General features: G+C 34.8%; 1 protein-coding gene across 1 annotated transcript in view; it reads left to right on the top strand.

Annotated features, from left to right (window-relative positions):
- LOC145665247 (venom protease-like) overlaps positions 1 to 25347 on the top strand; it is a 111564-nt gene that overhangs the window by 43629 nt on the left and 42588 nt on the right. The window contains exon 6 of the mRNA XM_081732539.1: positions 1946 to 2127. Coding sequence (XP_081588665.1) covers positions 1946 to 2127 — 182 coding nt within the window. The remainder of the gene's footprint in view (positions 1 to 1945; positions 2128 to 25347) is intronic.

Genomic DNA, 25347 nt, shown 5'->3' with positions numbered 1-25347 from the left:
GAGTTTAAACCAGTTTTCAGTGTGGATTAATGTGTGAGGAGCATTATTATGTTTTTTTGTTGTTGTTTTTATGTTTGTAAAATTTCTGTTGATAATTCATAATCAGAAATCGAGAATTATTTAGAGGAAGATGATTTACTTATTACATACTTTTATTCTTTAAGTTATTAAGTTTGCAAACCACCGTGGTTATTGGCCCAACTGATACTCTTTGATAGTGAAACATGTACAAACATGTAGGAGGATGGTGTTCCAGAAACCGACACATCCTTTCGTTTACAAGTCTGCAAATCTGTCAACTAGAGGCCGTAAAGCTACTCAAGCGGCAGTGGTAATCTCATCACCATATAAAAAGAACTATTACGTACGATGGAAAAGAAGGTGCAGAGAGAAAGTAAACCTACTATTGGGCGTAACAGAACTTATACAAGGATATCAACATACAAATTTAAAAAGATACCTTCTTTTCATTTTGCAACATCATAATTTTCTGAAGGTATGTCGGGTTTGGGGCCTGGTTTCTAAAAATTCGGAGACGATTGATAAATCGTCATAATCATGGCAATATATGACAATTTTTAAAACTTGTTACATAATTTTATTGAGTAGTGTTGCTGATTTAAAGAAACATATTTACTTCATAATCCTGATCCTTCAGTTCAGCTTTATGAGTCAAAAGCAAAATGGTATATCGGTTTTGGTGCTTTTCCTCTATTTATTTCACATTCCCTTGTCTGTACTAAGCTATATGTTGCTTATTATTTTAAAGTTAAGATACACTAAAGTATAGCTACTTTATGTACGTACATGAGTACTAAAATTTCATCTTAATGTTTACTTAACTTACAAAATACCCATAAATGTGTAGACTATTTACAACTGTGAATTATGCCTAATACCACGATAAGACTATTTCTATTAGCACTCATTTCTACTTTTAGAAAGTAAAGTATGGTGCTGATAAAACAGCATCTTACAAGTAAACCTACTATTGGGCCTAACAGAACTTATACAAGGACATCAACATACAAATTTAAAAACATACCTTCTTTTCATTTTTCAACATCATAATTTTCTGAAGGTATGTCGGGTTTGGGGCCTGGTTTCTAAAAATTCGGAGACGATTGTTAAAATTCAAAAAGTTCCTTACAGTTTTCAGAATAGTAATTACTTATCTCTGACTTTGTAAAAGATGAAAAATACATTTGGTAAGATTCACTCTTCAAAAATGTATCAAACTATAGTAATGTCGTAGATATATGGGAATATATTATTAAGGCCTTAAGACATAAGAAGTAAGGATGTGGGTAGATATTGAACAAACAAAATATAGTAGCATGTACTGCACACAAACTATCAGTATATATAATCTGTGCAACGATATACGATATTTTATACGATCTGGGCAAAAATATACGATAGTTTATTATTACATTTAATTTGTGCAACTTGTGTGAGAGGATCCACTTATTAAAGAAATATACCTGAATTGTATCCTAGGTACTTCAACCCAGTGACTCTATGTTACTTTAGTTGTGTTAAATTTTGAAATATGCCTGGTTCTACTACAATTTAATTGAAAATTTGAGTAAATTGTTGAAATAGTAGTCGTTAAGTGACTTACATGACATTCTGATTTGTAATATTCACAGTTACACACCATTGGTGTTGCTTTGTATGTAACTGCAAAAAAACTACGCTTACAAAAATGTCTTTTCTATTAATCGGACATAACTATTATGAGTGATAATAAAGTGTAGCATTGGTCTGTGTTAAAATTGAGTAGTATTAATACAATCATTTCCTACTGTGTAGAATAAAACTAATACCGCAGACGTTCAGATTAAAATATTCATCCACTCCAACTTTTACGCGTAATTTTATATATAATATCCTTGTAAGCAATTTAAAAGAATGAATTGGCTTAATGAATGCTTTTTGCTAGGGCAGGAATTCGCCTTGGAGAGCATGATTCGCGGACAGGATATGATTGTGATGACAACATTTGCGCTGATCCTGTGCAGGACTTCACTCCAGAGAAGATACACTCGCACGAAACCTACGAGTCAGAGACGTTGAAGGATGATATAGCTCTTATTCGCCTCAATAAGGAAGCTAAAATCACTGGTAATGTTTTTATATTAAAATATGGTATTGAACCATACTTATTTATCTAATAAATTGCTTTTAAGTTCTGAAGATATTCAAAAACGAAAGTAAAGTCTCTCTCTTATCTACAGAATATGTACATACATGCACTTGCTAGTACCATCATTTAAAAGAAAATACGTTTTAGATATTTCAGTAAACGTCGTAATGTACACATTTAGAATTCCGTAATCCTATTTTGTTATAAATGTTTCATAGCATGTTAAAACATTCTTAACTACTTAAAATGCTATTAGAAGAACGTAAAAATCAGTAAGACATAAAATAACAAATATAAACAATTGTTGGGTGTAAAAAGCATATACATTTCATTCCAGATATTATCTAAGATGGTAGCTAGTTCAGAATGTGCTCATATGAAGTTGTGTGTGTGTGTGTGTGTGTGTGTGTGTGTGTGTGTGTGTGTGTGTGTGTGTGTGTGTGTGTGTGTATGAATCCGCAATATCGTCAAGAATCGGGATGTTGGTATTATGTACCATACGAAGTGAATTTTCATTTTTATGCCAAGAAACACAGTAACTTAATCCGCACAAGTGTTAATATCCTGATATTGTATCAAAATCCTACCGAGATCAAGGTCATTCTACCATTTTTTTAAACTTGTAAACCGAATATTTCTTTTCGTTTGCTATTTCAATGAAAACAAAACGAAGTAGCATAACAACATTCTGGGTCGACATTGTGGAATAATTATGTATGATCTGTCAGGAAAGTAAATGTACACCTATTTTTCGAGTCTGGCATTCCTGCGCTCCATCCGTGGAGAGTATGAGAATTAAATCAATCAAATGTTTACTGAGGGGCAAAAAGAAAAGCTTAATCTGAATAAGACATTGCAGAGGGGCACAAGCTATGAATACGAATAGTGCATTGTGTAAATAAAGGACGACACCGAAAGAGAAAGCCAGAAACAGCTGTTAAACTTACAAAAAAAGAGTAAAAATTGTCGAAGTGGGAACATAAAACACAAATACAACAAATACGCCGACTACCAAATGATCACCATGCCATGATCTTGGTGTAGTGGTTAAGGTGCTGGCTTACAAATGCAAAGGTCGCCAGTTCGAATCTTAAGCGAGGACATTTTAAAAATTTTTGTTAATAATACATACAACTCATGAGAGATGGTAAAAGAGGTCGTATTTAGTTTTTCGTAGCAATTATTATTGGTAATGTTTAGTACTGATAATACTTTGTCTTTGCGTATTGCTTTTATTCTTTTCTTCATTTCCAAAGAGAAGAATATCCGAACAAATGCCACCAAAATTCCTCATATTTTGAATGTAAACGCCATTTGCAATTAGTGAAGAATAAAAATTGAACGTTCCAAAGTAGCTGCAAAAAGTAAAAAGAAAAACATGGAAGTCGACCATACTCATGGTTATTAAAAATACAATTTCTACATGCCTTACACCTCCCGACCACGTTTCTACGTTAGCAAGTAAGAGGCTTGTGTTTAGGTTAGGCTCGTCAATACGTTTTGCAAAGGGGCCCGGTTTAGCTCTGACGCACCACAGGTGCGAGAAGGGAGAAAAACACTTTTTCTCTCTCCCTCTGTGTGTCTATTTATCTGTCTATTTGTATATATATATAACGCTATTTGTGAATGCCATAACCACCCTAATTTTCAGCGGATTGAAACGAAACTTGGCCCAAACATTAATTGTTGAAATATCTTGATGAGTTCGTTAACCAGAATAATCAGATGAAAATGTTCAAAATGGGGCCCTTCAAACTCTTAAAAAGTTCCAAGGGAACCAAATTTCGCCCATAAATAGGTATTCAGAAAGTTTGAATAATTTTCCTCTTTTACTGAAATATTTGTGTGCAGAAACTTATTGAAATATTGGACCTGATTAATCGCCTAAAGAAGGTTCACGCCCTTTCGCTACGGTCAGTTTTTTTTTTTTTGCAGGAGGGGGGTATTTTCCTATTGGAACAAGATGATTGTTAGTGATGATATGAAATTACACATTGAAAGTGAAGTAACTTGTGTAACGTGTTATTTGAAAGAATAATATAATAAATGTGCATTCCTCTAACACAGAGAACTGTAAATCATGTATTTCGAGTTCGGGAGCCTGAATGGCGAGGAGTGTTATTTGATTTGCTTTTTAGTAACACATTGCATTGCAAATAAAGGTAGGCAACATTAGTGGTAAGTAAAATAATAATAATAATAATAATAATAATAATAATAATAATAATAATAATAATAATAATAATAATAATAATAATAATAATAGGTGTTGTTTGTGGCAAGGCAATATCTTCCTCAGTTCTTCTTCAAACGTAATGATTGTAACGCCATATCTCCCTTACAAGCAAAATATTATTAGCAATTTATATCGAGAGAACGGGAAACTGTAGAGCGATGGGACCAACGTTGGACAGTATGCACTCATAGTACTTAGAAAAGTAAGCGATTTCAATGCAAAATGAACGAAGAGTCAATTTCATGGGTACTCATGGGGCCACGGCAGAGCCCTCTTTAGGCAAAGTTACAATAACTTATATCGATAGGTGATACTGGGATGGGACCAACTTTGGACACCGTGGACCCATAAAGCGCATCGAAAAAAATAGGGGGGGGGGCGCCAGCCAGCCTTACTTATTTCCACATAATAATATAAAATTATGTTGTCGAAATACACACACGAGTTAGCTACTAATATTTCATATTATTATTATTATTATTATCGACAGCGTCTTTTCATTACGTGTGCGTGTTTGACATGAAGCCAAAGAGAAGATCCATCATTCGTAGAAAGAATAATAGTCAGTTACTTTAACTGTGAACGACAGCGAAAAATACGAAAAGAGTGGACTACCTGTAGCGTAAAGAAGCAATATTTTCTCTCAAATGGATAAAAAATCAAGCCGAGATTGATTCGAACTCGCATGGACGGCGCGAAAAGCCAGTGCTTTGTCCACTTTTTTTTTTTAACTGACTCACTGAACGTGTTTCAGTAACTTACTTATTGCTAATTTTACTTGCTTTACTCGTTTAACTTGCTTTTTCTAATAACTTATAACGACAGGGTCACGAACACAGAAACATCGAGAACAGTTAAAAATGATAGATGCTCTCCCGCCGGGAATCGAACCCGGAACTCCATACACTAAAGGCGGACGTGCTAGCGACTAGACCAGCAGGAAGGGCACCACTCTCTCCCTGTGTCGTTAGGGATTACGACCACTGTCTTGCCAGCTATCACTTCTGTGGGTTGTATACTATGATCACATGTTTCTTCTCTGCTGGAAGAGTAAAACCTACATTATATGTAATACATGAGGTATTTAGACCTACATGCTCTTCATATAATGTAATAAAAGGGTCATGCTGGGAATAAGAAAAAGAACATTCCTTGGACAAAACGGAAACTATTGGCATCAGAAATATTTATCTACGAGGCATGCGCAGTAGTATATTTCAGAATAGTTACTGTTTTGTTCAGTAAACGAAGAAAGGGGTATAAAAAAGCAAATATGTTGCGTCAACGAGATCGACCAGATTTGACAGGGGCGAAAGCAGATGTATAGTAATACAACAACTTCGCTCAGTTGATACGAGCCGAGCCGGTTGATATCACTACCCGAGTTGGTCTTCTGCTTGGGCTCAAGAATTCGACCGTGCAGGTCTCAGCCTTGATTTTAAGAACTACAGTATATACTTATATTGGTGATTACGACATTTGAGGCTGTCTCGTAATAATAATAAAAAAACTCTTGTCTTCTCGTTATCTAGACGAGACGAGATACACTAAAATTGCCCCACGAGATGCACCAAAATTACGAGAGGAGACGCACCCTTGCCGTGAGCAACACTAAAAGTATCCCACATTACTGCCTACATTTCTCATGGCTTTCGGTTTCCAGTCTAATCAGGCCATTATTTCAAAACGAGATAAAACGAGCTGAACGAGCGAGAGAGCCATTATAAAACTCGACTCAACTCGAAACTCGACCTCGAAAACAGCGCCTTGGCTTGGAACTCAACTCAAGAAAAATATCCTTTGACTCGACTCGGATTGAACTCGAGTCGAGTCGAATTTTGGCTCGACTCCTGCTCATCCCTATTCGTATTTGTATTTAGTTTCCACTTCAACAATTTCTACTAGTTTTTTTCTTCGTTTACCTGCTGTTTCTGGATTTCTCTGTCGGTGTCGTCCTTTATTAACACCATGCACTATTCTTATTCCCAGCTTGTGACCCGCTTCAATGTCTTATTCAGTTTAGACTTTTCTCCTTACATTGACTTGACATGTGATTGATTTAATTCTCACTTTCCGCGCACGACCGATGAAAATGTTTTATTATTATTATTATTATTATTATTATTATTATTATTATTATTATTATTATTATTATTATTATTATTATTATTATTATTATTATTATACTATTGAACTTGCACGGCGAAATTACTGTATAATACGATATCATTTCAGTAATTTTATTCCATTGTATGTTATTCAATTTATTAATGGGCACTAAATTGTCTCCAGATCAACGAATAAATTAACTACGGCATGCACTTTGGTGGAAATATCATTACATGAACATGTTTGGAACGAACCAATAATCTTATTGCAATGATATTTCCACCAAAGTGCATGCCGTAGTTAATTTATTCGTTGATCTGGAGACAATTTAGTACCCATTAATGAACTAAATAACATACAATGGAGTAAAATTACAGAAATGGTATCGTATTATACAGTAATTTCGCCGTGCAAGTTCAATAGTATAATAATAATAATAATAATAATAATAATAATAATAATAATAATAATAATAATAATAATAATAATAATAATAATAAAACATTTTCATCGGTCGTGCGCGGAAAGTGAGAATTAAATCAATCACATGTGAAGTCAATGTAAGAAGAAAAGCCTAAACTGAATAAGACATTGAAGCGGGTCACAAGCTGGGAATAAGAATAGTGCACGGTGTAAATAAAGGACGACACCGAAAGAGAAATCCAGAAACAGCAGGTAAAAGGAGAAAAAAGGGTAGACATTGTTGAAGTGGAAACATAAAATACAAACACGAATAGGGATGAGCAGGAGTCGAGCCAAAATTCAATTCGACTCGAGTACAATTTGAGTCGAGTCAAAGGTAATTTTCTTGAATTGAGTTCCGAGCCAAGTCGCTGTTTTCGAGGTCGAGTTTCGAGTTGAGTTGAGTTTGATAATGGCTCTCTCGCTCGTTCAGCTCGTTTTAACTCGTTTTGAAATATTGGCCTGATCAGACTGGAAAGCAAAAGCCATGAGAAATGTAAGCAGTAATGTGGAATACTTTTAGTGTTGCTCACGACAGAGGTGCGTCTCATCTCGTAATTTTAGTGCATCTCGTGGGGCAATTTTAGTGTATCTCGTCTCGTCTAGATAACGAGAAGACAAGAGTTTATAATTATTATTATTATTAAGAGACAGCCTTAAATGTCGTAATCACCAATATAAGTATATACTGTAGTTCTTAAAATCAAGGCTGAGATCTGCACGGCCGAATTCTTGAGCCCAAGCAGAAGACCAACTCGGGTAGTGATATCAACCGGCTCGGCTCGTATCAACTGAGCGAACAGCTCGAGTCGGCTCGGTTGGGATGAGCCGATGACCCGAGCCGGCTTAGTTGGAACAAGCCATCGACTCAGCTCAATTGAGCCGATGCCTCGAGCTTTCTCGGTTGGGATGGGTCACCTACTCGGCTCATGTGAACCGGTTCGAGCCAGCAAAGTTAAACTAGTTCATCAGCACGTTTCGACTCAGCTCAACTAAGCCGATGGCTCAAATCGGCTCGGTGTGGTGACCTGTTGGCTCGGCTCACTTCTCGATTCGGTTCGATATTGAATGAGCTGTAAGCCGAGCCGCTCGAGCCGTTGAGAAGCCCAAACCCGGTCCCAGCTGTTTTGAATATGTTTGGATGAAGCCTATAACTTTTAACAATTTTTTGCTCGAGCACGAATACTTGCCCCTTCGGAACTCAAACCCAGAACGTGACCGATGTCCTTGCCTCCTGAAGACTTCCAGACGACCGAGATCGACAGTCAATTAGCTTTTACTATTCAGATACAAACCGTATATCTTTTAAAGATTATACATGGAGTTGATATAATAATAATAATAATAATAGTTTTAAACTTGCCCTGAAATTTGGCAAAATTTACTTAAAAGTAGAGATTTCGGGGAAAGGGTTCCGTACCTTCAAGACACACCTCTGCAACTACCAACATTTTAAACTAGAACCTTTTATTGAAGTTTCATGTAGAAAGTATGTTTTGAGGAAAATAACTGTAATAAATATAACTGTATATCACGCGACAGTAAGGCATATAATAAACTAATTTTTAGAATATGCAGAGGTAAATATAAAAGCTTTGCTACAAAAATACCTACACAGAGCATAATTCAATGAGCTCTGAAATACAATGTAACGAAATAGCCTATGAGATTCAGTCTATAGAGCAATTGTTACTTAAAGAATGGGCATACACTATTTCGAGAATCGAGACAAGACGGGAAATGTTTACGATACTTTTCGTCTCGTCTCGATTCTCATCTCCAAAGACAGACGAAAATTTTGATTTAGCCCTGACCCGTCTCGAATGTAAAATGTTAATTCTCATGTTATTTTATTTGTTTTAGAAACGAGATGAGAAACTCCTCTTCTCGTGAGCAACATTAAACCAAACCGAAATATTCTTTCCAAATGTCACGTTTCTCCTTGTAATGGTATGACCTGAGCGATAATTTAGCTTCTAGCTTTTAATCTTCTACGAGATAATAATAATTATTATTATTCCTGAAGATTTGATAGTTCAAGTATTGAAACATCCGAGTATTCAAATATCTGAATATAATAAAACGTGTGTTATCGCTGATCAATCGCCATCAAAAATTCTAAAGTAAGAAAAAAAATTGCAACGTGCATTCGCAGAAGCACCTTGACCACTGAACCGCGATCGCTACGCGGTAAACGATCCGTCTTTAGTCTGGTTACGGTAGGTTTCTTTGTCTCCGCTTGCAAACTTGTATGTTATTTTTTTATAGTGTACAAATTTTACAATATCGGCATTTGAAAGCATCTGTTTACATTCATGTAAATAAGTTAATCCAATAATCGAGATTTGAAAGCAATTAGATACAACCATAAGTAATTACATAAGAATTGTAAAATAACAATGATTATTAAAAAAACTGTTATAATGAAAATTTCAAATGAAACAGTAAATATCTATTCTTCGGTACTTTGTTCCCATGATGTTCGGCAGGTACTACTAAATCTTCTGCTTTCAAAGGCTCCAACCTCTCATGTTATGTCACTGTCTTGACGTATGGTACAGCATTCATGCTGTTTTTATATATATATATATATATATAAACTTATGGACTGTGAGCTGTCTCTTCATACTCCTTGCTCGGTTGCTACATAAATTGATGCACCAATGATGTTTGTTTTTTCTCTTAACCTCCCTTCTCCGCAATTACAGACGAAAGACTTCTTCTAGCTCTTTACTAGTGGGTAACGTTCCCATTATAGCCGACACGTTCCCACGTTGAATGGCTATGCTTATGCGTTGAATCAGGAAACTTTTTGCTCGATTATCTCCTGATTTAATTGATAGGCGGTGGCCGATTTCTTTTATAAATTTGAGGCCTCCTTCTTCCCAAGAACCGCTAGACTCAATTGCTATTGCGACAAAGCAATAGTTATCGAGTAGATTGCTATATTTATTCCTTTTTTCTTTCGCTCTTCGAGCAGCTACGAGTCCAGCTTGTACTGAGGTAAATTGTAGGTTGGAGGGGGCATAGGTGTCTGAACATGTGAAGTCCCAAATCAATGCCTTTCCTTTCTTCCAAGGTACTAATGTCATACCATCGGGTCTTTTTCCGTCAGATCGGTTGCATCCAATCGGTTCCCTCACTGCTGGGATCCCTGCTGATATTAATGCTCTTAATATTATATCATTTACACTTGAATGACATGGGTGTCTGCCTGCGCTGCTTTTGCACGACAAACCGTGTAATCCTTTTTTATCTACAAAGGTGTTACAAATGGGGCAGTGGTGTGGTTCACATATATCTGCTCCCAACCGTAGTGCAACTGATACTCGGAAGCTCTCATTGGATAGGTGTAGGCCCAGAGATGGTGATGGTAGAGCTTGAAGCCATGCTCCGTTTTCTGGGGACATGACCACTAAAAGTCTGACTTTATCTTCGATGTTATTTGTAGTCTGCAATAAAGAAGCTGCATGGCAATTAACGATGGGCTCGTCCCAAGCCGACTGATTGTTACGTTTTTCGAGAGCCGGAGGGTCTAACCCAACTAAATTTGTCCATTTAGCTATGCAGTCCATCACATCTGGATTGGTGATTTCGTCGTTATCCCATTGAAGAAGTGAACTAACTATTTGACTTGCACCGTAGAAAGACGACTTGAATGTTATATTTTTCGATTCAAAATGTCTTTCGTATTTCTTTTATGAAGTCGGCAAAGTTTATATTAATAACTTGAGTTTTTCTTAAACCACTGGTTCACAAGTTCGTTCTTTCTCCACACGAAACTACAAATATGACAGATTGAATTCTCATACTCCGCATTTCTTTCAAAGCAGTCGCCATTACCTGGTCAAAGACTTATATCCGCCACGATTCATATTAACCAAAATAAATTCATTTTTCGGAAGCGGAACTTTCACTTTCCGGATTTCGCAAAATTATGGAATTCAGTTATACTCCGGAATTCAGAAGAATTTCGGAACTCGGAAAGAATCCGGAATTTAGAAAATTCCGGAATTCAGAAAAACTCCGACTTTCGAAAAAATCCGGATTTTCCGAATTCCGGAATGTTAACGAAATCAGAAATTTCTAAATTCCGGATTTTTCCGAATTCCGAAATTATTACAAAATTGGAATTTTCCGAATTCCGGAATTTGTCCGGCTTTACTTTCGGGAGTCCGAAAACTAATAATTCCGGAACGGGATATCCCTAGTTTATACACAACCTTTCAGAACACTAAGCTAGTAGCTGTCTACAAACAAACAAGTAGTGCAAAGCATGTTGTATACTGCAATACGTCATGTATTAAAATCCGACACCATGACCCTTTTATTACATTATATGAAGAGCATGTAGGTCTAAATACCTCATGTATTACGTATAATGTAGGTTTTACTCTTCCAGCAAAGAAGAAACATGTGATCATAGTATACAACCCACAGAAGTGATAGCTGGCAAGACAGTGGTCGTAATCCCTAACGACACAGGAGGTCAGCGTTGCCATCGCCGCTGGTCTAGAGGCTAGCACGTGAGCCTTGGGTGTATGGAGTCTCGGGTTCGATTCTCGGCGGGAGAGCATCTATCATTTTTAACTGTTCTCGATGTTTCTGTGTTCGTGTCCCTGTCGTTATAAGTTATTAGAAAAAGCAAGTTAAACGAGCGAAGCAAGTAAAATTAGCAATAAGTAAGTTACTGAAACGCGTTCGGTGAGTCAGTTAAAAAAATAGTGGACAAAGCACTGGCTTTTCGCGCCGTCCATGTGAGTTCGAATCAATCTCGGCTTGATATTTTATCCATTTGAGAGAAAGTATTGTTTCTTTTCGCTACAGGATGGATTTTCTCTTTGGTTTCATGCCAAACATGCTCACGTAATGAAAAGACGCTGTAGATGATAATAATAATAATAATAATAATAATAATAATAATAATAATAATAATAATAATAATAATAATAATAATAATAATAATAATAATAATATGAAATATTAGTAGCTAACTCGTGTGTGTATTTCGACAATATAATTTTATATTATTATGTGGAAATAAGTAAGGCTGGCTGGCGCCCGCCTCCCTAATTTTTTCGATACGTCTTATGGGTCCACGGTGTCCAACGTTGGTCCCATCATAGTATCACCTCCTGTTTTCTCGATATAAGCTATCGACATTTTGCCTAAAGAGGGCTCTGCCGTGGCCCCATGAGTACCCATGAAATTGACTCTTCGTTCATTTTGCATTGAAATCGCTTACTTTTCTAAGTACTATGAGTGCATACTGTCCAACGTTGGTCCCATCGCTCTACAGTTTCCCGTTCTCTCGATATAAATTGCTAATAATATTTTGCTTGTAAGGGAGATATGGCGTTACAATCATTACGTTTGAAGAAGAACTGAGGAAGATATTGCCTTGCCACAAACAACACCTATTATTATTATTATTATTATTATTATTATTATTATTATTATTATTATTATTATTATTATTATTATTATTATTATTATTATTATTGTTTTACTTACCACTAATGTTGCCTACCTTTATTTGCAATGCAATGTGTTACTAAAAAGCAAATCAAATAACACTCCTCGCCATTCAGGCTCCCGAACTCGAAATACATGATTTACAGTTCTCTGTGTTAGAGGAATGCACATTTATTATATTATTCTTTCAAATAACACGTTACACAAGTTACTTCACTTTCAATGTGTAATTTCATATCATCACTAACAATCATCTTGTTCCAATAGGAAAATACCCCCCTCCTGCAAAAAAAAAAAAAAAAAACTGACCGTAGCGAAAGGGCGTGAACCTTCTTTAGGCGATTAATCAGGTCCAATATTTCAATAAGTTTCTGCACACAAATATTTCAGTAAAAGAGGAAAATTATTCAAACTTTCTGAATACCTATTTATGGGCGAAATTTGGTTCCCTTGGAACTTTTTAAGAGTTTGAAGGGCCCCATTTTGAACATTTTCATCTGATTATTCTGGTTAACGAACTCATCAAGATATTTCAACAATTAATGTTTGGGCCAAGTTTCGTTTCAATCCGCTGAAAATTAGGGTGGTTATGGCATTCACAAATAGCGTTATATATATATACAAATAGACAGATAAATAGACACACAGAGGGAGAGAGAAAAAGTGTTTTTCTCCCTTCTCGCACCTGTGGTGCGTCAGAGCTAAACCGGGCCCCTTTGCAAAACGTATTGACGAGCCTAACCTAAACACAAGCCTCTTACTTGCTAACGTAGAAACGTGGTCGGGAGGTGTAAGGCATGTAGAAATTGTATTTTTAATAACCATGAGTATGGTCGACTTCCATGTTTTTCCTTTTACTTTTTGCAGCTACTTCGGAACGTTCAATTTTTATTCTTTACTAATTGCAAACGGCGTTTACATTCAAAATATGAGGAATTTTGGTGGCATTTGTTCGGATATTCTTCTCTTTCGAAATGAAGACAAGAACAAAAGCAATACGCAAAGACAAAAAGTATTATCAGTACTAAACATTACCAATAATAATTGCTACGAAAAACTAAATACGACCTCTTTTACCATCTCTCATGAGTTGTATGTATTATTAACAAAAATTTTTAAAAATGTCCTTGCCGAGGATTCGAACTTGCGTCCTTTGCATTTGTAAGCCAGCACCTTAACCACTACACCAAGATCATGGCATGGTGATCATTTGGTAGTCGGCGTATTTGTTGTATTTGTGTTTTATGTTCCCACTTCGACAATTTTTACTCTTTTTTTGTAAGTTTAACAGCTGTTTCTGGCTTTCTCTTTCGGTGTCGTCCTTTATTTACACAATACACTATTCGTATTCATAGCTTGTGCCCCTCTGCAATGTCTTATTCAGATTAAGCTTTTCTTTTTGCCCCTCAGTAAACATTTGATTGATTTAATTCTCATACTCTCCACGGATGGAGCGCAGGAATGCCAGACTCGAAAAGTAGATGTACATTTACTTTCCTGACAGATCATACATGTGTTATTTATGAATTACTTACAGAGCTTCAAATAATACAGGCAGAAAGGAGAATGCTGCTCAAGTTACCTGTTTTTACTAGTTATCTAATTTCCAAAAAGTAAACCGAGGTCTTAGATTTTAAAATACCATCGAGAAACCTCATTTTCAGTATATTATAAAATATCGAAGTGTACATTGTTTCTTTGTCATCAATTCTTCAGCTAGTCTCAAGCAATATTCGCATTAATCCATAGTGCATTGGTATATGTTATTAAGAACCAAAGGGAAATCTTAAGAAAAATGTCATATTTTTGAGGTTAGAATTACAACTATATGTGATATTAAGAAAAAAGGAATCCTTTTCTCATGGAGGAAAAGTTATGATTTATTGTCCTTGTTCTAAAAATACTCGATGCAGAGTTCTCGGTTGATCACAATGTGATACTATCACACTAATCACACACTTCAATAATTAGTGTAACCATATACCACACTTCAGAACAAGATGAATAGATGCTTAGCACAGTTGAAAACTTATATCTTTTGTGTACCTAGTGAAGTAAGATTAGGTATTTTAATTTAAATTGAAGAAGTAAAAATACACATATTTATCTAACACGCTACTTTGAAAAAACATAAATTAAGTATTTCTTTCTCTCAATCTACACAAGAAGTAATAGAAGTCATGTTCATTGATAGGTCTCAATGTATACATGTTTTAGGAAACATTTAAAAGGCTCGTAAATTTTGTCTAACTTCCCTCAAATTTCTACAGTTATAGTCATCGAGAGTGCCTTCAAAATTTGTCGACAACGAACTTCATATATGATGTGCTTAAGTATAGTTTTTCGAATGTCAACAGAACAACATTTTTTTTTACCGTAAAGTATTGATTCTCGTTGTGGTACAATAAGTTTTTTTAAAGTAGAAAATGAGTTCTCACATATTGCAGTTGAACAAAATATATACTTTAACAACTTCAACTTTTAATTTGGCAATTTCTTTATTACAGTCCTGGAGATTGAATAGTGGTAATACTCGTACTACGGAACTGTTTAAAAGTAGAAACACACTGTAGAAACAAACAATGGAGCAATTTCCAATATATTCATTATTCCCTGCAAATCTCTCCTTAGTTTGTAATATTGTATGTTCGAATGTCTCATCAAAAATTTACTTTAGATGAATTGATTCATTTTAGTCATATGTAGATTCTTCAACAAATAATCTCTTATAGACGGGAGTATCTTCCGAATTTGCTTCAGCGGAGAGAATTCTGGCTGTGATATTTCGATGCAAATCTTCAATAATGTGTCTTTGGTTGTGGCAAGCATATTGTCAAATCCTATCTTTTGTGCTGCAAAACTGACAGACAAGACCGGAAGACTTGATTTGTTTGTCCGAGACACAATCCTGTTTTCTCTGTCTTTCTACTGCATTGTTAGCGGACTGAAATGTTGATAGGATTTGTAACATTAAAGCGGTAACTAAACAAAATTCTAAAATGCAACACTTTCTTAAAAGTACCGTAGCTTCAATAGATAACTTAGTATCTACATGACCTAATTCCTCTTGAGAAAAAGAAAACTCCGAAGTATATACTCTATCACCAAAATTCTCTCAAATAGTCTTCAGTTTCCAAATACCAAGTCCATCGTTGTTCCATCAGCCTCTTAAGAGTTTGGCCTTTTTACATATGATACTCGAAGATTTTTAAAAAATAAAACCTGTACAGGAGCTTGACTAATTCAAACTACTCTTTCACATTATGGATCATTGAACAAGTATAATTATTATAATATGAAGTTGATAATTATAGCAATGCATAAAACATTGCTATAATAACTTTTGAAACTATTATTGTAACAGTTTTCGAATGCTTTTCCTAACATCCTGCAATCACATTAGCACCATCGTAGTGCTGACAAATTAATTCTTTTTTAAAAAAAATCTTGCTCTAGAAAGAGCTTCAAATACTTTTTCTAGTATGCTTTTAGATTACCCAATAAATGTCGTTGCACTTTTCCTTCTTTAACAAATCTTCACAATCATCTACTAATTTTCCATACCAGAGGAGTCTCGCATTTTATACGATTTAAAGCAAATAAATTATAACCCCCACCAGGTTATAGAAGTATTTTTTGTAGACGCTCTGTATATTTCGTAAAGACAGTGATTATTTTATCGATTTATACTTTATTCTGTGACGCAAATAAGTTTTTCTTCAGCGGGAATGGCTTCCTTCCCACGCAACTGGACAAAGAATTCTCTCATTGTTTTTTTCATATATATATTTAAAACATTGCTTTTTGGTGAGAACATTTCAGTGAAAGACGAACCTCTTCAGTGTTTCTCCCTGATTTATTAATATACACAGTATATATTATGCAGTTATTTGGAACTGAATTAAGTGCTTTCTTTAATAATTTATGGAAATACTAGCTGACCAGATCTTCCTACACCAGAGAGACGCAAACCTCATCGTTTTTCCAGTTCGTTATCTGCTCTTTCACACGCCCGAGTTATCGCAATGTCTGGTTCGTTGTGGCCAGTGGACTAAAATTAACGTAAACTCTTTTCCGTATTCTGTTTATATGTGCATACAGGTGATTTAACTGAGTGGTTTTTAGAATGAACTGCCAACATTCTTCAATGAACCATTGCAGCTCGTATCTCGAACCTTTGCGCTCGAGGAGTTTGACTCCGGAATTGTGCGCAGCAACCACGCACGTCGCGTCGGGAATTAAGTATGACTTTGTGTTAAGGGGCACAAGCTATTAGCCTGTGAAGGAAGTTTTCTTACGGCTAGCCCCAACTAGTGAAGTCCCAGGTTCACATACCTTGTGCGTGTGTAATTATAAACGCGCCTCCAACATTAGCATTCCACTTTGGAGACTTATTTTCCTGAAGACTCATCTCAATTCTTCAGGATTGTTTGGAGCAGCAACTAGATTGCTACGTGGGATTATCCCGGTAACTTTTCCCCAAGTGTGTCAATGGTGTGAGAAAAGTATTTATAGTGTAATCTCAGTCGTAATCTCCTATATATAAATCAAAGTGATAAAGGACTACAGTTTTCGTTGTGTGTGTAAATGATATTTGTGTGCGTTATGGTCTGGATGACCGTCTGATCGTCCGTGAGGTTTTCGAGACGAGACATCCGAACCTTTCGGCGCCTAATGCTCATCTCATCATTGAGACCGACGAGCGATTTGAGAACAATTTGTAACCCCTTCTTGGAGAGGTCCTTCAACGTCCTACCCAGGTAAGTCCAGGTCTCCAGCAAATACCCATTACCAGGACCACGGAAGACAGACTATTATTGGTCTATTACAAAGAAATGGAGAACCACGAACAGCGACCCGACACTGATCGATTACAAATAAATGGCTTCCCAAACCTCAAATCGATTACAAAATTATGATTAATTTTCATGATATTCTGTTCCTATTTTGTCCATTTCCATCTCTGCCAACTATTATTTTGTTTTAAACTTGAGGTGAACTTCGGAGTTTGAATCTTCTGGAGAATATTATAACTTGGACTTCAGTTTCGAATCTGTTTCCATTGTGTTCTTGAGGAGTGTTGTAAAAAACTCAGTAAAACTTAAGTCATAATGACTTAATTCTTGCAGACTGTTGAGTCCACATCCTTAATCCCCATTATATAGTAGCTTATTTACTGCGAGAAACTGCACTACCTGATTTACACACTTAACAGAGCATCTTTTTGCTAGCTGTTTCGCACCTAGAATTATATTAACATTTTTCCTAATGCACGGTCTTAATTTAGGTCCTTTCCAAATTTGAATTGCTTCTGTGTGGCTTTTAGAGGAAGTATGGTTATCAAATCATTTCACTCACTCCCTGACTTTGAATTGCAAAATTTGTCACAATGAAAGTCTGGTCCCGTAGACTATTCTTTTAACATTTCTTACAAAGATAGTATAATGCTTGTCCCTTAGAAAGGGATAGTTCTAACCAAGGGATATTTCCAACCACTGATTTTGGAACTACGTTCTTCCTCACTGAGTTACTCAGTAGATTGAACTGAGCAGGGCTTTCAAAACATAGATCCGTTGCTTCTGCAATGCAATTTCAGGTTGTAGCTTTTGAATTGAAAACTTGCTTTCAATATTATCTACTGAATCTTCAACGTCAAGTATTTTACTGTCACTGTTCATGTTGATCATTTGTGGACCATTGGTTTGAGCGTTTGGTTCTCTTGGTGGGAACAATAAGCATATCCATATTATCTTGCAAAGATGTCTTCATGAAACAGCATCACTTTAAATTCACAATATTTCCTTTTCTCACAATGATGCTCACACTTCAGCTGACCAATATAAACATCGACATAAAATAATATATCTTGAAACTTTTAATCAAGCATTCCTTTTATAACGTTAGTTTGTTACAAATTAAGAACTTTCTACATTGGTTCACTGGCCTGTTATCAGCAATATTTCTTATTCATAAATGTGATTCTTTTAAGTTTCACAATACCCGTACATTTGAATCAAAAGTTTAAATTATTTGCGCCATCTAACGTAAGGTTCTCCAACAATACTGTTTAACAAAAGCTATTTATAATATAATCTCCTAGGTCCCTTTTCTTTTATTATACGTGTAACATCATCACCGAGAAATTTCTCACAGATAAAATATTTTTCAGCTGACATCTTGAACATAGATGATCTAATAGACCTGATTACTTATCCTTCGTCGCACCTGTAAAGAATGAAAAATATATTAATTTATATTTTATATAAGAAAAATCACTAAAACAAATAGTATCATAAAATTTTCGTAAAGGTTCTACAAAGCGATACTGAAAGAAAAATGCGTAATTTGCCACACTTATAACATCTAACCGGTGCATCCTAGAGACAAAATGAAGAGAACATTTCTTGTAGAGAATTTAATGTAGATTATTTTTTGTAATAACACGTTTCACTCTGAAATGCTTTCCATGCGAGATATTTACGTGGCCAAATCAGGGGTGGTAGAGTGGTGCAAAATTAGTATGTTGTTACGGACACTTATATAAAGAAAAGAAAATTTATTCCAGCTTTCCACCATTTTTTTCCTTATTCGTCCCTTCATTGACTGGCCTGTTGTCACTATTTACACAGTATGAATGATGGTTAATAAACGTTTTTCAACTGTTCTCCAGAACTATTAATAGTAATAATAATAATAATAATAATAATAATAATAATAATAATAATAATAATAATAATAATAATAATAATAATAATAATAATAATAATAATAATAGTGATACAGTAGGGAGTTAGACGGAAGGGATGTAATGAGAATTTTGGTCCCACACATGCAAGGGCTGAGTAATTGGGTGGTTTAGCATTTTTGGATCAAAACATTCAATATATTTCAATCAAAAATTTTCTTGTACGCTTTACATCTGGAGAATTACATATAGTGTAGCAAACCCAAACTATCAATTAACTCAGTATGATGTACTTATTCTGTAGAAGATAAGGAAATTCCATTTAGGAGCCGTTCAAAAATTTTGTGGCCCCTGATCCAAGATCAAATATATTTCAATCATTTTTTCTTGTACGCCTTATATCTAGAGAACTACATATAGTGTAGAAAAACCCAAATTATTACTTAGCTCAGTATGATGTGCTTATTCCGTAGAAAATACGAAAACTCGATTAAGGGGCTGTTCGAAAATTTTTTGGCTCTTGATGCAAAACATAATTATTGCCAAAATCGCAATCTTTTGTTGCATTATTTGATCATTCCTCAACTTCTTGGCCAAGATCGAAATCTTTTGATCCCTTGTTTGGATCATTCCTAAAATCCTTCTTAACTTACATCCTCATAACACAAAGTATTTTTGGCCATCCATACTTCTGTAGCTGATTACGAACCTCTTGTCTGTTTGAAGCCATCTTGTACTTTCGAAGAGTCGATACGAACTTCAAGAAATAAATTATCGTCATAGAGGAATAAACTACAGATGAATTAAGAAAACGATATCGGGCACAAGATGCAGCTGTTGCCGATAGAAAATGCAAATAGTACATTCCCGTGTATTGCCTTTGCAGCCTGTGCTGATTGCCTTTCTACAAGCACGAAGGTTGCCAGATTTTTGTTTCTTATTTCAATAGATTGATTTCTTTTGATTCTTCTGATTTAATTGACATAAGTAAAAACGCCTGCGATACGATGTAAATACTAACACTGAAGCATGAGAGAAGCGAAGTAACTTTTAGAAATACATTAATTTTACAAATACTACGTTAAAATTTCAGTAAATAATTAATAATGGAGAAAGCTTTGACGTACTCCCTAAATATCTGCGCGTAATAGTTATTTACATTGAGACTCATCACAGGGTATTCATATTATTCTTCAAGATTTTTTCTCATTTTGTAAATTTTTAAAATCAATTTTTATTTAATATAATTGAGCATGGAAATCAAACGTTGTTTCACATTTCTTTAGACAATATTTAAATAACATTTGAAAGCACAATGTTGAAGTTTTCAAGCACTTATGAAATTTTGTCTTTCTAAAGATATAGGTAATCCAAGAATTCCATAACTTTACTCAGAAGCATACGGTTCAGTTGGGTTCTCGTGTTCAGGTTAACATCAAATTCTGTAATATTAACAGTGTCGTTACTTCGGATGATTAAAGTGGATATCAAAATTGTAACAAATGATGATAAGTAACATTCAAGATACAACAAATACATACTTATACTGCTTATCTTTGAACTACATCAACAATTTCCTTCTTTAAATCTCACTGAATGGACTTTTTTTTGTAGGATTGGAGTGAAACAATGTAATAACTTTAAAATTCTATTCTTACAACTTTTCGGAAAAGTGACAAAATTAAAATATTAAATAAAATTATATATATGAAATTATCTTAAAGATACACATAAGTACATCTGAATAGCAAATTCTGCTTTTGTGTTTTATTATTTAATTTCATATTCATTTATTTTGCAAAAAAAAAAAAAAATGGAATTATGATAATGTCTATGTTAACCACGAGAATTTGCTCTCAGAAATTCTTCCCTCATTTCTTGTTTTTAAGTGTCTCTTCTACATAAAACACAATCTTTACATGGTTCGTCCGGAATATATGGGATTAAAATGCAATTACGAAATTTACGAGAAAAAAGAGACGTAAATATTTTGCGTTCCATTTCAATACATGGAAGAGTGAACACTATTTTTTGTTACTGTATAAGAGTTTTCTATCATATTTAAGAGTGAATTTTGTAAGCACTGAAAGGAGCTTTAGATAGAGATCTTAAATATGAAATATGTTCAAAGTAGAGATGGCCAAAATTTTCCGGAATCCGGATTCCAGAAATTTTGTTTTCCGGAATCGGAAAATTTACTTTCCGGAATTCGGAAAAATTCCGGAATTCAGAAAAAATCCGGAATTCGGAAAAATTCCGGAATTCAGAAAAATTCCGGATTTCGGAAAAATTCCGGAATTCAGAAAAATTCCGGAATTCAGAAAAATTCCGGAATTCAGAAAAAATCCGGAATTCGGAAAAATTCCGGATTTCGGAAAAATTCCGACATTCGGAAAAAATCCGGAATTTAGAAAAAATCGGAATTTTTCCGAGATCCGGAATTTTTCCGATTTTACTTTCCGGATTCCGGGAAGTAAAAATATTGGAATTGGCCATCCTTAGCTAGTAGCTGTTAAAAGAGAAACAATAATGAATAGGCTATATATACTGTATTAATTTCTTGTAGTTGGATATGTCTTTATCATTTACGTAGACAATTGCTACTGCAGTTATTTACTACTTTATGAGAAAGGTCTTATTTTCACACACAAAAAAGTCGCCGGTATGTCTCAAACATTATCGCGTTCCCACCTGCAGCTGCTCCAAAGCACTGCAAACTACTTTTTAACCAGGCGAAAGGCAGTGAAGGAAAATAAATCTCAACAAATATTCTAATAACATTCGCTTATTGTCAACATACCTACAGTGAGCGCAGAAAGTGTTCGTACACCGTGCATACTTTATATTGAAAACAGCTAGCATGAGAACGGGAGGTGGAAAATATATATATAACCAGAATTAAGACTACACATTCATACATTTTATTTCTATATACAAGAGAAAGGCCAAACAAACACAATCACTGTTTTGTTCAGAAGAAAAGAGAGAATTCCTTTTTTGTAAACGCAAAAAGTCACCGTACACTTATGCTTGAATTAATGCTTATAAAGTATATTACGTTATTTAATATTTTGTGGGATTACCCTGTGCGTTAATGATTGTCTGTAGTCTTCGTGGCATTGATTTCACCTGTAGTAGTTCGAGTTCTGTAGCTTCGGGACTGATTATGTCCCATTCTTCTTGAATAGCTTTTCTGAGGCCTTCTTTAGTAGACAAGCTGTGCCTTCTGATTCTTGTCTCCAGAACAGATCATAGATGTTCTATGGGGTTCATGTCTGGGGATTGGGGAGGTGTGCGAAGCTGTTTCAAGGTATTATAGAGTCAAGGGCGGATCCAGAGAGTGGCGATCGGGGCGATCGCCCCCCCCCCACAAGAGGAAACTCTTATGTTATATATAAATAAACCCATCCATAACAAGTTTGGAGCTCTTAAAAGTAGCAGTATTACCGCAGACCGCCCCCCCCCCCAGAAGTCCGTCCTGGATCCGCCCCTGTATAGAGTAGCCACAATCGAGTATTTTCCGCTGTATGTTTGGAGTCGTTGTCTTGCTGAACAATAAATTGTTTTCAAGAACCATAATAATAAATAGAATAGTACCAGCAGTGACCCCCCTCCGGAATACTAAATGTGCCCCCCGGAACATTTTTCCTGAAAGAACGACTGAACGCAACTGTTTGAAGTGTAATTCCAGCAAGTAAACACACTGTACATAGTTTTCTTGATAATATTACTGAACTGATTTTACATTCACAATACATTTTCTTTTCTATATTTTGTGTCCTGAAAAGCCAAACAACTCGCAAGGATTGTGAACAGAGATATCTGGGTAGAGCCAAACAGCCTTTTGTAGATTAAATTATAATCTTTGATTATATTAATAAATAATTATATATCAGTCATTTATACGTTTATTGTAAATTTTGTAGTATAATGAAAAATTGTATTTGTATGGATTGCCCTTTAGTGAACTAAAATTGTATTTTTTTCATTTGTTCGGAATATTATAACGGATGGAGTAACTCACTGAGACGATGAGAGGCAAGCCTAGTTCAAGTGCGAGTGGAAGTTACTTTACACAATTCAATAATAAGTTGAATTGTAGGGCGCTAACATCCCAGTGCAAATATATTGCGAGCGCATTTTTTCCTATTTTTGTGGTAGGGCGCAAATTTCCCGGGCGCAAAATTCTCGCATTCAAGGAAAATATAATGTCTGTGAAGTTGACAAGCCACTTATGTCAGACTTCAATTTCGACTTTAAACGTCGCTAGTGCTACGTTAGTGTTCGATAGTGACGCAAATCGTTAGTACTCCAACTGCATGTCAACACGCCCACTTCTAAGAATCATCTCAAAAATGAGGTTAACCGTTAGAGCAAGTAAGTGCTCATTGGTGCCATTAACATTAACGTTAATGCCTCCATCGTACGGCCCTTTGAGTAATAATAACACCACGTTTTTTGCTAGTCTCAATGCGTCCCTATATTCTCGCGAACATTCTGACGTGCCCAAGTTAGTTACTTTTTTTGACTATTGTTTATCTGTTATTGTTTATTGTTTATTGCTAATCTGCAGAGTAGTCCTTACATTAATATGCCATTGTCCTTGATAATCATTGCGTATTTACAAGCAATTTGTTATTACTGTTAGAAGATATCAAAAAACAACAGATAAAATCTACTACTTAACGGTTCATATTTTTCTTTTACAGTACATAAACGATTAATAATAATAATAATAATAATAATAATAATAATAATAATAATAATAATAATAATAATAATAATAATAATAATAATAATAATAATAATAATAATAATAAGACTATTCCAGCATAAAAGTTATCAATTGCATCACACTGGCAACAAGCGACGCATATTTTAACTTCATAAAAAATCGTTTCTCACGATTTTCTGGAAAACTACGTATGATAACATCTTCATTATGTCAAGTTGTTTATCTCAGTGTGATATATGTCTTACCTCTGGACAATATCACAGTAAAACAAAAATTAAATATTAGGAGTACATCGTACTTTTGGACTACATCTCATTAACCATGGGAAGATTGAGTAGCGTATACTTTAGGATGTAAGTTTCAGCTTAACTTGCATCATACATTCTTAGGATTACAAAAAGGAAATTTGTTCGTTTGCATTTGAACAAAATTCTTAGGATTACAAAAGAAAAAAAAAATTCCGAATTCCGGATTTTTTTCTGAATTCCGGATTTTTTCCGAATTCCGGAATTTTTCCGAAATCTGGAAATTTTCCGAATTCCGGAATTTTCCGATTTTACTTTCCGGATTCCGGAAAGTAAAAATTCCGGAATTGGCCACCCCTAAGTCAAAGCGACCAAAAGTGGACTTGAATACTTTTATATATACACTGAGCAACAGCCGATATCGACTGACTATAAATAGTAGATGTAAGTAACGCAAACTAACTTATTAGTACAAAATTATGGTCCAAACTTATCCCTTTAGTTTTCGAAATGTTTGAAGGCTTTTAGAGAAACATTTCAAGACTGATTTTATATTAATATTTTAAATTGATTTATGGTGTCAAATTTTAAATTAGCATGATAATGAATACCCTCTTTGATACTGTCATCTCATGATACCAAAATGACGGCGATTCACAATGTAATTTCTCCGAGATGGTAATTTAAAAAAAAAAAAAAAAAGCTTAAAATCTCCCTATCTACATTGAATTTCTTGAATTAAATGTCTCACTTAGATTGTGTGTGTTGCCACTTAGAACAAATTCCTTACCTTTACGTCCAGTAGTTAAACAGAAACATACAATGCTAGTATATTTTTTCTTAGGTTAAATTTCCAAATTTTAGTTTCAAGAAAAACTTACTCCAAAGGTTTATTAAAAATTTTAAAAAAAGAATTGTATATTCATAATCTTTATACAAAAATGACTCCATATATCGAATTTCATGCCTTTATGTCCAATCGTTCGAAATAAATACGTATTAAAAAATTCCTCTCGCCCTTCTTTCAAAATTGAATTTTCAACAAGTAAGTACAATATGTGAACCAAATGATGTATAATCATACCGAAAATGATTGCATGTACAAAGTACTTTATGCACGATGATGATGAAGAAAGTACTTATAGATATCTAAAACCTTCATTTTAAATATAACGTCATAATGAAAAAAAGTGTCATAAAAAACATATCCGTGATTATACATCTATGCGTACTCAACAGAAACGCACGCTA

Source organism: Thermobia domestica, chromosome 11 (assembly GCF_964235325.1).
Source record: "Thermobia domestica chromosome 11, izTheDome1.hap1.1, whole genome shotgun sequence".
In the NCBI taxonomy this organism is placed as follows: Eukaryota; Metazoa; Arthropoda; class Insecta; order Zygentoma; family Lepismatidae; genus Thermobia; species Thermobia domestica.
Note: the sequence above shows the minus strand (reverse complement) of the source record. Positions and strands in the feature narration are given on the sequence as shown.